The 16,413-nt window shown below is 41.5% G+C and overlaps 1 protein-coding gene across 1 annotated transcript in view; it reads left to right on the top strand.

The window, feature by feature from the left end:
- The window catches only part of akap6 (A kinase (PRKA) anchor protein 6), a gene marked incomplete at both ends in the record, with an annotated part of 201,823 nt that overhangs the window by 16,149 nt on the left and 169,261 nt on the right, over positions 1–16,413 (top strand). The window contains one exon of the mRNA XM_079574235.1: positions 3,794–3,916. Coding sequence (XP_079430361.1) covers positions 3,794–3,916 — 123 coding nt within the window. The remainder of the gene's footprint in view (positions 1–3,793; positions 3,917–16,413) is intronic.

Here is a 16,413-nt window from a genome sequence, read left to right on the forward strand (position 1 = left end):
TGACAAAAATGTGATAAAAAATTGACAAAAATTGGATAAAAAAAATGACGAAAAAAAGACAAAAATGTGACAAAATGCTACAAAAAAATTACAAAAATGTGATAAAAATTTGACGGAAAAATAACAAAAATATGACAAAAAATGACAAAAAAGTTACAAAAAAGTTACAAAAATGTGATAAAAAATGTGACAAAAAATGAAAAAAAATGTGACAAAAAAATGACAAAAAGTTACAAAAATTATGGAAAAAAATCTGATGACCTGAGGAAAAAGATCCTCTCGGTTCAGGCGGGAGTTAAGAGGTTAAAAAACATCTGCATTTGCGCTGAAGCTGCTCATGAGTTCAGGCTTTTTTAGACTCACTGCGGATCGTTTATTGACGTTTGGAGAGAAAAAATTAGCACATCCAAGTTTTCGGATCCCGCTTTTCGGTCGGTACCAAGTAGGTACCGCTTAATGGTACCCAGCCCTACACATGTCTACGGTAACTAGTCGCCTGCATTAAAAACCTCTTCAGAATCATGGGCTCGTCCTCCAAACGTTGCCATATCTGATTTGTAGAAGCTCCTTTGTGATTCCACGTGTAGTAAAGCGTCCGCAGGTAAACAAACCACTGTAGATCCTAGTATGTAATGTAAAATGGTTATATTTCAAACTTTATTCAGTCGACACAGACATTTAGATGGATAGTCTGGTGTTATAAGTAAGTTGTAAGTTCCTTAGGTGCTCTGTGCTTGGGTCAGACTGCTTTTAATGCAGGCTACTAGTTACCATAGACATGCGCTAGCCTAGCAGTAGCCTAGCACCACTGAACTAAAAGCAGAAAGACAGAAAACTTGTATTTGTAACATATTTACATCAGTAATCTACAGCTTAAGTTTCAAATTGACATCTCTACATTTTTTTGTGTCCCTATTCACCTGCAGCGTCTCTCTCATTTATTTGTTACTGATTAATCCTGAACTCCCCTAGTTTACAGCTGTTTGTGGGAAAGACAGTGGAAGATCCCGTCAGTGCCTTCACATTACATTCAAACACCGCCTGTATCCTCTCCCGTATTCTGCCTCTGCCTCTCGTCTTTATGATTCTCCCCCTCGTCTCCTGCTCATGTAAATCTCCCGCTTCACCGCGAGGTCGCTGTCGGACGCTCTCACCTTTGTCCTCTGACCCCCGCGGTGATTCCTCTGCGGAGCTCCGGAGCCTGCAGCGTTTCAAAACAAAACAAGAGCCCGGCCGACATCTTAATCACCTCCCGCTACTACAACTACAACTACAACTGATACTACTGATACTGATACTGATACTAATACTGATACTGATGCTGATACTCTGCTGTTATTTAGTTTTAGAAGCTCTTTCAGGAAAGCATCGAGATCACAGATGTTATGAGGACCAGCTTTATCAAAGATGGACACTTTAAATACTTCTTAGGCAGATATTTTTCTCTAAATACCCATATCTCTTTCTTCATGAACATCTTCTTAAGAAACCTTTTAAAATCCGTTCTTACGAAGGCAGTGGCACGTTGTTAAGCAGGGAAATCCTTCACACGTGTGTTCTGAGTTTGGTGAGCGCGTGTGTGTGAGGACTCATTAGCATATGTCACCGCCCCTGATTCACATATAAGGACAAAAAAGTGCTGTGTGCAAAAGGCAGCCAAAGGAAGAAATGAATGATAAAACATGAATCCAAAACTAATAAATACCAACAAAACCCCAAAAACGCTCAAGGACCCTCCTAAATAGGGATGCACTGATTCAGTCTTTTTGCATTATTATATTTTTATATAATATAGATCATTATGTATTATAGGCAATAGATATTACAGTAGTTTCACCAGTTGGCTTTTTTTAATAAACATGCAAGAGGTTTTGGCTTTAGCTTTGAATTTTAAATGAGAAAGTTTGCTGCAGATCCATGACCTGTCCAGTCATCAAATCCGATCCAATCCAATACTCTCAAAATGCCCGGATCGGCTATCGATAGTGAATATCGCATCGGTACATCCCTAAACCTTTGGGCGAATTAGCTCTCATTAAAAAATGTTTCAATAGATATAACCTGTAAATAGTGGAAAGGTTTTCCTTCTCTTCCCGCAGGTCAGTGTTTTTCAACCATTGTGCCGTGAGATATTGTCTGGTTTATCTTGGGAAATTATCCAATCTCACCTAGTTGTTTTTTTTTATTATCCACAAATAATGTACCGTTTCCGAGTGTCTGTGCTGTCTAGTGATCGGCAGAGTAACCATATTATACTCTTCCATATCAGGTAGTTAATTTCTTTGAGACAAGAGAATTAGTGATGTATTGAGGCATTGTGGCTAGTGAGACTATACGGTGTTTCTATTCACGACACTTTGATGAGAACATTTTCTGCTGGTGGTGCCTCGTGATTATTTCAATGAAAAAAATGTGCCTTGGCTCAACAAAGGTTGAAAAACACTGGGTTAAATGGATGCGGCGGCGATTCAACATTCCACCCGCTTAGCTCGCCGAGGCTACACAAGGTCGCAGGATTGAGGCCCACGTTCGTCTTTATCAAATAACCTTTTTCTGCATAAAGGCACCAGTAATTTATGTTGAGGATATACATTCTGGAATTAATGAATACATGATTTAATATGTAGAAATATTTATGACTAGCACATCATGCTCCTAGACAGTTCTTAGGATTTGTTCTTATGGAGGAACGTTTTCATCTTAGAACAAGTTTTGTGAATGACAAAAACCTTCCTAAGACGCCTTAAGAACAAATGCGTGACGTGAGCGTTCGTAAATGAGGCCCATTGTTACCCTGTTTTAAGTCACTTTAATATCTTGCAGCCCGACTGTGCACAAACTTTATTGACACATAAACTACATAATCCCATTTCCTTCCAGTCCTTTGTACCAATGACCTTCAGGATCCTCGTGTTATTTGCTCTGAAATCACAGATGGCGCCTGTTTCTTTGGTTTTCACACAGCACTTCTCAAATGTGTAGCTTTTCGGATGGTCATCGACTAAAAAAAGTGTCCCTGAAAAGCCCTGTATGAGGTCATTGAATGAACTGACCTTAAGCGTCTTTCAAAAGCATTAAATCAGATCCCAAAAGGCGTTTTATGTAAGTTTCTTTGGAAATAGTGACAAATAATAAGCTCCACAAACCACCATTTTCAGTCAGATTTAGCTCAAACGTTTCCATTCTCTTTTAAATATCCAAACATTCCATCATTCACATGTCAGACCTCCTGAATACTAATCCAAACGCACCTTTATGTCTTTAAATCCCTGCATGTTTCTCTCTCCCCGTGTCAGGGATTCCCTCTCCGGACACTAGATGGCAGTAGTTCTCCATTCCCCTCTCCCCCACAATGCTCTTAATTCTTTTCTTTTTTTTTTTCCTTTTTCATCCATTTCCTCCTATCAGTCTCCGCCTGTTTATTCTGACCGCTTTTCATTTTTTAATTTTCATTTTAATACATTTAACCAAAGATTTCGCTCGGCTCTATTTGCATAAAACTCAGGAATCAATTACACTTTTCAGTCATTTCCATAACCATTTCTAAAACAATGTAAGCCACCGCTGAGTACGAATTACCATTTCAAATAGCAGCGCGTCGCGTGGATCTACTCACTTTGGTCAAATTAAATTCTCCTTATTGTAAAATGTAAATATTAAATAATAAGTTTTACGTTTCGTCATCGTTCACGCGCAGAAATGTCAAACCGGGATCGGGATCGTGCGGCTGTCGGTGTTTTCTGTCTGAAATGTTAACGTGTATCCATCCTGTGTGTCGATGTTTTTTGTGCAGTCGCTGGTGCAGAAGTTGGACGGCTTCATCTCGTGGCTCCAGGACTCGCTGGACGCCACCGAAAACTGGACCCAGCCCAGGCAGGACTTAGAGAGCCTCCGGGTTTACCTCACCACTCACCTGGTAAGACTAAACCGTTCTCCCTCAGCTGTGTGTGGTTTATGCGGCACACGATTCCCTGTTCCAAATCCACTCCTGCTTTTTGTATCTGTTCAGAAGCGGGACGGTCTGGAGCTTTGAGAACAGACAGTCAAATCTCTGAAGGTTTATATCGATCCAAACACTGACCACGCTTTCGCAACAGGATCTGATTTACCCACGAGTTAAATTTGTTCTTAAATGTAGCTCCTTCATCTTCTATAAGAGGATTTTCTTCTCTTTTTTCTATCAAGAGTCTTCAGTGAAGGTTCTTGAGTCATCTTGAGTCAAATCTGGCCCGCCAGCACAGAACCTCTGGCCCTCAAGTTGAATTTGAGAAAGATTATTGTGCAAATAAGAGCTCAAATACCAGTTAAAGTACTCTTAACCTCTTAACTCCCGCCTGAACCGAGAGCATTTTCTCCAGTTCAGCTTTACCCACATCCTGTAGGCCAGTGTAACGCCTCATTTGAAAGCTAAGATCTACAAAACTCATCTAAATGGATCTTTTTCCTCACGTCATCAGATTTTTTTTCCATCATTTGTTTGGGGTATTTTTGTAACTTTTTTGTCATTTTTCCGTAATTATTTCCGTAATTTTTTGTCAATTTTTTATCAAATTTTTGTCATTTTTTCGTAAATTTTTCATCACTTTTTTGTCAAAGTTTTCTCACTTTTTTGTGACATTTTTGTGACATTTTTGGCACTTCATCATTGTTTTTTTTTACATTTTTTGTCATTTTTTCGTCAATTTTTTTTTACCTTTTTTGTGACGTTTTTGTCACATTTGAAATTTTTTGGTCAAATTGTTTACATTTTTTCGTCAATTTTTCTAATTTTTTTTTTAATTTTTGTCACATTTTTGTCATTTTTTCGTCCATTTTTTTTCACTTCTTTGTCAAAGTTTTCATTTTCGTCTCAGTTCTGTTGCTATTTTCACACCTTTTTTTCCAGAAGCTTTTGGATTGGGGTAAAGCCAACCTGGAGAAAATGCTCGGTTCAGGTGGGAGTTAAGGGGTTAACTGATTGAAGAAAAAGGGGCGGGCGCAATTCATGACGGCGCCCATGCGAACGCCGGAATAAGTTGAATACAGCAGATAAGTTACAACACGACTATGTGATGAAGATCCTTAAAGGAACAGGCCACCGTTTTTCCAGACTGAGATGTGTTCTTACCTGAGCTTAAGTTGATGCGTACCTGTCTCACTGTTTCCCCGACCGTTATTTTGACAGGGCGAAATCTCCGAATGATAAAATGAGCGTCTTAACTAAATCCGTTCCTGCTCAATCTAGTCCAGGTCCGTGTTTTTTTTAATGGTCTGGTCCGCGTTTTGCACTCAAGTACCTGTGGCAGACCCAGGCCACGCGGTTGTGTTTATACACTTAAAAAGATCGTAGAAACAGGGGCAGAGATGGAAGCTGCTGCTACAGTGTGAGTAAGTTTAACTACAGATTACAATAGATTTACATTAAAAGCCCTTTGGCACAACTACATGCAACAGTTGTGTTTAGTTAAAGCTGTTATTATCACTGAAGTGTAGGGCTGCAACTAACGATTATTTTGGTAATCGATTAATCTACCGATTATTTTTGCGATTAATTGATTAATCGCTTGGCTATGAAAGGTGCGTGGAAATTGTGGAAATTGATTAGTTGTTTCAGGCCTACTGAAGTGGCTCTGATATTAAGTCCTGCATTTAGCCTTAGCTGACTCTGGTTCCTCTGGTTTTATGCAGAACACAGACCTCTTACATGTGTCCTATTAGATTATAAACTGTGGAACTCACTAATTAATATTGAACATGAATATAAGGAAAATCCAAACATCCATGGGCCTGCATCAATCTAACGATAGTATATTACAGACGCAAACTTTCTGAAACATAGTATTGTTCCTACATTAACATGGTTTATAGTTACTTAAACTAAATTAAAAAAGTATCATATCGAAATTCAAACAATAAATAGTTGCAAACCAGTAAACCTGGGGGAAACACACAGTGTCTGTCTTTGTGTCTTTGTGCAAATTCACCCCTGTGTGGACATATAGGAATATGCAGGGAGAGGCCAAATGCTAACAACACATCGTCGTTTTGCATGACTGAGTGCATGCACAAAGACCAGACAGGTACACATCAACTGGTCTCAGGTAAGAACATATCTCAGTGTGGAAAAACAGTGGCCTGTTCCTTTAACTTTACCCAAATCTAAAAGCTTATTCACCTGAGATCTTACAGCCTATAGGCCAGGCTAATGCTAAGTAAGTTCTTCCCTTGTTTTTGTTTTTATATTTTCACGTATTTGTGGCTTCATCACAGTTACATTAGACTAAAAACAAAATACAGTTTGAACAGTTGCTAATGACTCCTGGTTCTTTCAGTTTTTGTTGCAAAAACGACTTATCTTGTTCACATTTGTCTCCGCCTTTTTGACAGATGCTTCGTAAAACCACTGACTTGATGAAATGAGGCCTTGTAGCTTCTTCTCGCTCTCCTTGTAAATAAAATGTAAGACTAGTTAGTGCTGAAACCGAGTAAAAGAGTCACTTGTCAAAATGGAAGCCAGTGTTTCTCGTTGGTTCGTGCTCCTGTTGGAAAAGGCAGGAGCCGTTTACATACAATAAACATGGAAAGTGACGTGACTGTTTTTAAACAATGCGAGAAACGAGTCCATTCTGCGTCTGGGCTGGTAATGCGGCGAACACGGCGTTTTATTAGGGGGAAGCAGCGAGGAAACGAGCGAGCAGGCGAGCGAGGGGATGGTGCTATTTACATAGAAAATGCAAACAAATGCAACACATCGGCCCACACTGTTTTACATAGATTTACATGTTCCCAGAGACTTCTCCAAATCAGCAATTCTGCCCCGCTCTCCGCCTTCCCCCCTCTGACAAAACAAGGGCTGGAACAGGACTAAAGCAGGACAGAGCCAGGACTTTAAACCAGGACCCAGGGCCGTCGTGTCGCGCAAATGGACTTTCTGAGCTTTTAATTGTTGTAATTTTCTCTTCACAAACCTGGAGTCGTCGTGAGGCTCTGTGGTTTCTTCCTCAGCCTCGGGAGTCGCCCCGTCGGGATTTTAAGCCATGTCTGGACGAGCTCGGCTTAAACTGCTCCGCAAAACCGAGGAGCGGGAACCAGACGGAGTTTTTCAAATGTTAGAAGATGATGTTTTAAATGGCAAAACGTGAAAAAAAGATGCTGAAAAGGATTAGCTTAAGGTGAGACTGTAGACTCTTAACTCCCACCTGAACATGTTTTCTCCTGTTCTCCAAATCTTCCAAATCTCAAAGCTTCTTCAAAATAGCGACAAAAATCCAGCAAAAAAAGGACAAAAATCCAGCAAAAAAAAAGACAAAAATCCAGCAGAAAAAAGACAAAAATCCAGCAAAAAAAAGGACAAAAATCCAGCAGAAAAAAAGACAAAAATCCAGCAAAAAATGGCAAAAATCCAGCAAAAAATGGCAAAAATTCAGCAAAAAATGGCAAAAATCCAGCAAAAAAAGACAAAAATCCAGCAGAAAAAAGGCAAAAATCCAGCAAAAAATGGCAAAAATCCAGCAAAAAAAGTGACAAAAATCCATCAAAAAAAAAGACAAAAATCCAGCAAAAAAAAAGACAAAAATCCAGCAAAAAAAGTGACAAAAATCCAGCAAAAAAATGACAAAAATCCAGCAAAAAAAGACAAAAATCCAGCAAAAAAAAGACAAAAATCCAGAAAAAAAAGACGAAAATCCAGCAAAAAAATGACAAAAATCCAGCAAAAAGAGCAGCAAAAAATGTGACAAAAAGTGACAATAATCCAGCAGAAAAGTCACCAAAATCCAGCAAAAAATGTGACAAAAATGCATCAAAAAAGTAACAAAAAAGTAACAAAAGTGTCATAAAATGTGACAAAAACACATAAGGGAAATAAAAAATGACGACAATGGCAAAGAGGAGAGAATGCATTTGGTTTTGGCGGAGGTAAGAGGTTAATACTGACAGATGCTCATTCCTTCCCATTTACACTGAACTGAACTGCTTTTTTCAATGAGGATAACCTTACATTAATCATAAATACAGTGTAGACATTGTTGATGGAAACTTTTTCTCACTGGAATTCTCACTGGAAACAGGTGATTTTTATTGGAATACCTACAGCGGTGTGCAGAGACGCCCGGCTCAACAAAGTGACAGGACAAAGATGAGAAAGGCACCATAATGGAAGTAAACGCCAATTTATTAAAAGGTTTTTCGTTAAATACGGGTGCTCGTCATATCCGCTGCAGGGTGCGGCTCCTCCCTGGGCACTGAAGAGGCCCTGCTGCACCTGGTCCAGGTCTCTCAGTCCTGCTCCAGCCAGCTCTCTCAGCCACCAAGCACATTTGCACATACAGGTGCTCGACAGACAAGTAGAATATCATGAAAAAGGGCATTTATTTCTGCAATTCAACTTAAACTCAAGCCTTTGTCTGTAATAATTTGGATGATTATGGCTTATGGCTTTTAATTTAAGCTGAGCCATAATAATGAAAATGAAAACAAATAAAGGCTGTATATCTCACTCTGCATGTAATGAGTCTATATGAGTTTCACAGTTTAAGTTGAATAACAGAAATAAATGCACTTTTTCATGATATTCTACTTGTACGTCGAGCGCCTGCATGTGCAAATGTGCTCGGTGGCTGAGAGACCTGGACCAGGTGCAGCCAGGCCTCTTCAGCGTCCGTCCCAGGCAGGAGCCGCACCCTGCAGCCGAGAGGGAGGGGGGAGCCAGGACAACACACCTGCACACAAATGAGGAGAAAGGAGCAGCAGCAGGAGCAACTTCCCTCCCCCACACGCACAGACAGGCCAAGGCTCTAATGCTACAATGTGTTAGCCGTGCTAGAGATGGAACTTTTGCTGTAGATTACTGACGTATATATCAGGGCATCTGTTCCTTTTCCGTTTTCCTGTAAAAATAAGTTGTTTTTTTTCCTTTTCTTTTTTTTCAGCGACAAAATCCAAATATTGGGCAGAGCCAGGTTTAAATGTATGGTTTATTTTGGGACATATTGTTACAAAGATTTGCTTTGAATGGATTTTTGTTGGATTTTTTTCTAAATTTTCCTTTTTTTTTGGAGTTCAAAACTCAATAAATCAGGCAAGAATTGTACATTGATAAATCCCTTTGAACAAACCTTCAAAACTGTAGTTGAGTCGGAGCCTGTAAAGTTTGGAGTCTGTAGGAGCGACTTAAATGGACATTTTCTCCAGTTTGGCTTTACCCCAGTCCAAAAGCTTCTGGAAAAACGCTGTGAAAAGAGCAACAAAACTGAGACGAAAACAATGATGGAAATGTGACAAAAAAGTGAGAAAACATTGACAAAAAAGAGACGAAAAATGGATGAAAAAATGTGATAAAAAATGACAAAAAAATGAAACAAATGTGACAAAAAATGACAAAAAAATTGATAAAAAACATGAGAAAAATGTGATAAAAAATTGACAAAAAAATGACAAAAATGTGATAAAAAATTGACAAAAAAATGACAAAAATGTGACAAAATGTGATAAAAAAAATTGACAAAAAAAAAGACAAAAATGTGACAAAAAATGAAAAAAATGTGACAAAATGTGATAAAAAGCATGACCAAAAAATGACAAAAATGTGACAAAAATGTGATAAAAAATTGACCAAAAAAAAGACAAAAATGTGATAAAAAAAATTGACGAAAAAAAAAGACAAAAATGTGACAAAAAAATGAAAAAAAAATGTGACAAAAATGTGATAAAAAATTGACGAAAAAATTACAAAAGTGTGACAAAATGTGATACAAAAATTGACGGAAAAAATGACAAACGTGATAAAAAATTGACAAAAAAAATTAAAAAAAATTAAAAAAAATTACAAGAAAATGAAAAAAGTTACAAAAATGAGTTGAATACCCAACAAAAAAATGCTGGAAAAAAAATCTGAGGACGTGAGGAAAAAGATCCTCTCGGTTCAGGCGGGAGTTAAAAGGTTAAAGAGTGGAATAAAAACGTCCCTAAAGTTTAGTCCCTTTGTCTGCACATGCGTCTTTAGCCGCTGCTGTCTCCCACAAAGGAAATGACCATATTTGGATTACAGCGTCATCTCGGTCACAGCCTTTCCTGCTGCACGTGGATACCAAACAGTCAGCATTTGTTGTTCTCGGGCTCAGGATGTCCACACTGTACCAGCTCTTTCTTCCTACGCACCGACGTCTCCAACTTTTCTTCACAAAACTGCCACTTCCCTGTTGTAAAACCCGGATTAATATTTACCGCCGCCGCCTCCCATCAAACGCGCCGGTAATTAGCGAAACATGAAGACCTGTCACGCGCACTTTAATGATAAGTCCATTCGGCGCCGGGTCTCCCCCCTCGCTCCCTCCCGGTCTGTTTACGTATTTGTTTACGGCGCCGACACATGTTGCCGCTCTTTGGTGCGCGCGCCAGCGGCCCGGCGGTAGCGTTAGCCGCGGTTAGCTTCAATTAGAATGTGTTAATTGGCGCGTCTCGTTAAATAAAGCGCGCGGAGCCGGGCGCGGGATGAAAAGGCATCGCTGATCGGGCCGTTTGAAGCCCCGCCGCCGCCGCCGCGCTGTTTGTTCAGAGGCGGAAATGTGTGTTTTTCAGCCAGAGGAGATAGTCACGGCGCCGCTGATGCGCTGTGGAGAATGGGCCGCCGGGTGCTGCCTCCGGATTTCAATGAGCCGTTCAGATTAATAATGTTTTCAGATCTTCCAACACGACTCCTAATGCCTACTACGGCTTCTACTACTGTTTTATTATCGCTCTCTTTATGGGATCTGAGCCCAAAGTTTCCCAGAGAGGAATAAAGCTCGATTAACTTTGACAAGATGTTGCAGGAGAATCAGGCAGGAGTAGAAGAAGAGCGACCCGATCGACGAGCAATAGGTTCATGAGAGACACAGTGTAGGAAAGAAATGTCCATTATTTGGAAGTGATCGGACTCTCAAACCTGACACATTCATCTTATGGCCCGAAAGTTTCATCGATCTGAATATTGTCTGGTATCGAAATACTAAAACAATCGAAAGCGGGTACAGAAAATATGTTGTTTCCAGTGTACAGTACAGATTTAATCAAAATAGTTCATTCTCTCACCCTTGTTGTAGAGCAGGGGTCGGGGAGTAAGGGCAGGAGGGCAGGGAAGGGAGTTCAGCTTCCAGCCTAGTGTATGAAGCTGTTCTTCAGTCGACTGGACCTGGCCCGTGGATCCCGCAGTCTCCTCCCTGAAGGCATTACCTTGAAGAGACTGTGTGATGGGTGTGTAGGGTCCCTGGTGATTCTGACGGCTTTGTGGGTGAGACGGGTGGAGCACGTGTCCTTAATGGAGGGGAGAGGGGCTCCGCAGTGATGGAGCTGGTCAGGATCCTCTCTATAGTCCCTCTGTAGAAGTTTCATGTGGTGGAGGGTGGGGCTCTTCTCAACTTGTGGAGAAAGTAGAGACGCTGATGACTTTTCTTGACCAGTGATGTAGTGTGGAGAGGTTCTCTGTGAGGAACTTAGTGCTGGTCACCTTCTCCATTGCAGCACCCTTGATTGTTAGAGGAGCTGGACCCGCGCTCTTCGAAAGTCCACATTAATCTCTCTTGTCTTCTTCACATTTAGAGAGAGATTGTTCTGTTCTCACTCCTGTAGTCTGACTCGTCTCTGTTGCTGATGAAGCCCACCACTGTTGTATCGTCTGCAAACTTGATGAAGAGGTTTGAGTCTTGCTTTGGATCATGGGTCAGGAGAGTGAACAGGAGGGGGCTCAGCACACAGCCTTGGGGAGGCCTCTTGTTCAGTGTGATGGTTCTGGAGGACTTGCCGCCTTTCCTGATTACTCCTTTAAAACATCATTTAGTTACTTTACTGATTACTTGATTTTAACCTCTTAACTCCCACCTGAACATGTTTTCTCCTGTTCTCCAAATTCTCCAAATCTAAAAGCTTCATAATACCTTCTGAGCTGCAGGAACAGACCAGATCCACATCAGGCACTGTTTACTGAAGATAAACTTTTCTAAACTCACTGAGCTGTTCGACAGTGAAAGCTCCTCACACGTCACAGATCTGTTACATAGTGAGAGCGCTCACTCTGTCACTGACAATGCACCAGAACTGTTCCAAACATGGCTAATGCAGAGTGAGCCTCACCTTTTCCAGAGACAATCTTTGATCCAAACGCTCCGGTGCAGCTGGAGTTTAAACAACAGCAGTAACTTCAGGCTCTGCGGCTAAAGCTAAAGGTAAAGCTATAGCTAAAGGTAAAGCTAAAGGTAGAGCTAAAGGTAGAGCTAAAGGTAAAGCTAAAGGTAAAGCTAAAGGTAAAGCTAAAGGTAAAGCTAAAGCTAAAGCCCATGTGTTTCTCGTTGTCACTGCTTTTCTCTTTGTCTAAGAGTTTAGTTTCTTATTCAGTCCAGGTTTAGTCCTGGTTTTTAACCAGTCCTGGTTTAGTCCTGGTTTAGTCCTGGTTTAGTCCTGGTTTAGTCCTGGCTCAGACCGCGGCTCTGCCATCTCTGATAATGACTGAAGTGTGAGTAAGTTACAGCTTTGCTTCTGCATTTGCGCTGAAGCTGCTCATGAGTTCAGGCTTTTTTAGACTCACTGTGGATCATTTATTGACGTTTGGAGAGAAAAAGTACCAAAAATTAGCACCGAAACAAAAAAGTTTTTCCATTCCGCCCCCTACCGGAGCTTTTCGGTCAGTACAAAGTAGGAACCGTTTAATGGTACCCAGTCCTAACCGTGTGACTGTTCAAAAAAGGCCATGAGACTTTGTTTGTCTTGTCTGAGAAAACTGGACCTGTTCCAACACTGACACTGTTATTTTGTCTCTCTTTTACCAAGTGTTTATTGAGCCGGTGTTATTTTTCTCCATGTGTGTTTATAAGTTGTGGGCTGCTGTATTCCCTGCAAACAAATGTACTTGCAGGTACAAATAAACCTTTAACCTTGAACCTCGAAGTCGCTTACAGTTGATAAAGTCCTCGACATTACCCATTTTTCTCAAACAAATAGCTTTCTTCCCTCTCTCCTGTGTCCACTCCGGTGTCATTTAGCGCGTTCGCATCACGTCGCCGGCGTTAGCGCGTTAGCCCGTTGTCAGCGTTAGCGCGTTAGCCGTGGGTAATGGGATTCAGAGGCCCCTCGTCTCCCGCATCACGGCCGGATCGATAAACACTTTGACTGGGCTCGTTCGCCGCTCTCCACAGCCTCTCAGGAGCGTCCCCCGAGGAGAGACCACTTACACACACAAACGACCCGAGCTTTGGAGCGGTTTAGCGCCGGTTTAGCCTGGGTTTGGTCCTGGTGCAGTGTCTCAGAGCGGACGGGGAGCCAGCTGGAGCGTCTCTGGCCCGGGGCGGACCGAGGGGAGAGGGACAATAAAGAGGGGGCTGAGGATCAGAGACACAGGCCAAAAACAGGGAGAAAGGAAACAACCAGCCGCAGCAGCTCTGTGGCGAAACGCAGCAGGATTTCTCTAAACAACGAGCTTTTGTGGGGCGAGGCCTGTCCACTTTAACTGACCATTATGCTTGGTTTTTACCTTATAAATGAAAAAACGTCCAGGTAAAGAAACCACAGTAAGGAGTGACAGACTGGGCAGGATTGTGAATAGTTCGTGACAGTCTAAAGTCGTGTCATTATTTCATTGGAGCCGATACAGCTCAGTGGGAGAGACAAAGTTTGGAAAGAAATGTCCAAATTAGGGCTTCATCTTATGGTTAAGAGACTTTTTTTGGCGAAACAATATTGAAAGTTAGCCTAAAGCAACAAAGAGCTATGATTTGGGCCATTTCAAACACTGGAAAGTTGATGATTATAAGAGTTCTTGTAGTGGCCGTGGAGCCTGTTACAACATTAGCTTAAAGTCCATGTTTACAACCAGGACTGTTCATACAAAGAGAGATAGTGTCAAGAGTGACGACCAGCCCTTTTCACAGAGTTGGAGAAAAACATTTCTGACCCTTGAAGGCGACTGACGGAAGGTTGGACTAAGTCCAGGGTCTGAATCTGTTGCCTCATGTTGCTGCTATTGCACAATATTTAGACAAAGGTAAAGGGCCTGATCTTGTGTTTCCACAGGCAGAGTGTAGCGTAACTTTTTATGCTTAGTAGGAGCGTTCTGTGCGATCTTGCCACTCCAGACTATTTATTTATTTATTCATTTAATTGATAGGGACATGTGTGAACAATAAACATGTACAACATTTATAGCCAAGGCTAATTTGCAATGTCCGTCCCTAGAAAGGCTTTTGAAATTCACACAGAAAGTACAAAAAATTCATTTACAGTAACATTAATTAATTAATTCTGACATTACACAAAGGAAGTGCATTGAGTGCAGACTAAAAATGATTGCATTCTCTTTTTAAAATACGTTTTAGTTCATTTTTAAAAGCCCCCAGATCTAAGTCCTGTTTCAGTGTTTAGCTCCTGGACAGTAAAAACTGACTGTCTTTTTTCTAACGGGTACTTTCACATTTCCCTCAGCAGCTCCTCGTGTGATGGAGCCACTGATCCAAGTGGAACTATGAGCCGTCTGAGAACAGCAGGGGCCGTGCAGACATTTGTGCATTCATTTTAAGTTACAGAATTTAATAAAATGTACAAAGTTAAGAAAGTTTAACCTCTGCAATCCTCCACAATGGTGCGTCCTGACAGATGTTTTATCTAAAATGTTTAATGCTCTATTGTAAATCAGTCTTAAAGGCCGGATTGTTGTGGCTGTTGCCTGTTTTATTTATGCTCTATTTAAGTGTGAAGTAGGTCGGGTGGAGAAACACCCACACACACCGATGTACAACAGTCTTCTGCCTCCAACCAGACTCCGCGGCCGGTGTACTGTCAAGGGGGAGGGGTTTATTTATTTAAGATGGGACAGCGCATATGAATTAATACGAGTCCTCAAGGTCTACATGTAAATATGCCAGAGTTAGCCACACTTTTCATCTGTGGTCCCAGGGCAGGCTGCTGTTCTCAGACCGGAACAACAATAGACATGAACAAAAGACAACAGACATGACATGGTTTGTGTAAATAAGACAGGAAATTAACACACAATAACAGTAAGAAGACGTTATAAACAAGGCGACACAGACAAATATAATAAAACAAAAAAGAGATATTAAAGGGGGGGGTATTATGCAAAATCGATTTTTCATTAAAAACATGCCTGAAGTGTTCACGTATTTCTGAGTAATCTGTAAAAACTCTGATGGCGGCCATTTTAGGGATAGGTTTGCCTGAGTCCTCCTAGGAACGCCCCCACCTCCTGGAGACGCCTCCGAGCTTTCGTCACCAGCCGAGTAACCAACCACTGCTCCTCAGCAGAACCCCCTCCCCACTGATGCCACAGATAGCGTGTGGAGGGGGCGTGTCTAAAGGCTCAGAGGTTCTTAAAGAGACAGAGGCCTATTTCAAGACATTCACTACAGCCATTTTGAGAGAGACATTTTATACAAGGCAGTTATTCTAATTTACTGCATTTACAGACCAACAGAAGGTTTGTCATCATTGTAGTGTGATATAGACTGTGCTATGTGACTGAAAAAAGCACAATCTTAAACAGTATTGGTAAAACACTGTGACTGCAGATTTGATTGTCCAGGAGCCAGAGTTTTACTAATCTAGTGAAGGTTCTCAGTGTTGCTTGTCATGTGCTTTTGTTTAGGTCGTGTTAATGCAATTACGGCCAAGCGAGTGCCGACCCGTGCCACAGCGGGACCGGCTGTAGAAGAAGAAGAAGAAGATCTTTATTTATACAGCGCCTTTCACAGACATGGTCACAAAGCGCTTTACATGTGACACTTGTACATTCCCTCCATACTCGGTGGTGTAAACTAGCTTCAGTTCCCCTGGGGGAGACTGACAGAGGCGCTTTCGCGACTACACACGTCTGCGCCAACGGACCCTCTGACCCACACCATACAATCACTCACGCACATCATTCATCCTGGCCTATTGTGCATGTTTTTAGTGGTAGGGGAAGCCGGAGTACCCGGAGGAAACCTACGCAGACACGGGAAGAACATGCAAACATCCCTTTCGCTCGGGACACACACATTGTTTAATTCACAATGGGATAAATCAATAGTAATAAACCAATGCCTCACGGTTATGGCTCAATACACTTCGTTGTTCACGGTACTTTCAATGGCGTGGGTTGACATTTAGGACCCTGAGTGACCCACGCATGCACAGATGGAACGTGCACTCGTTAATGGATCCATGTCTCGGCTGTGAAAGGCTTTTTTGGTTTTGTTGATGAAGTAAAATTAGACATGGAAATCCTCTTGTATCTCCTCAGTGTTCCTCACCGTTCTCCTCGACTCTGCCACTTTAAAGACCAACCAAAGGCGTTAAAGAGGCACACATCGGCTCACACTTCTGAGAGAAAAGCGGCGTGAACAAATCGCCGGGTCTTTTATTCTGAAGGCCCGTCTCCTCCCCTCTTCCTCCTCTCCTCTGGGTAATAAA

Source organism: Gobius niger (assembly GCF_951799975.1).
Source record: "Gobius niger genome assembly, chromosome: 16".
In the NCBI taxonomy this organism is placed as follows: domain Eukaryota; kingdom Metazoa; phylum Chordata; class Actinopteri; order Gobiiformes; family Gobiidae; genus Gobius; species Gobius niger.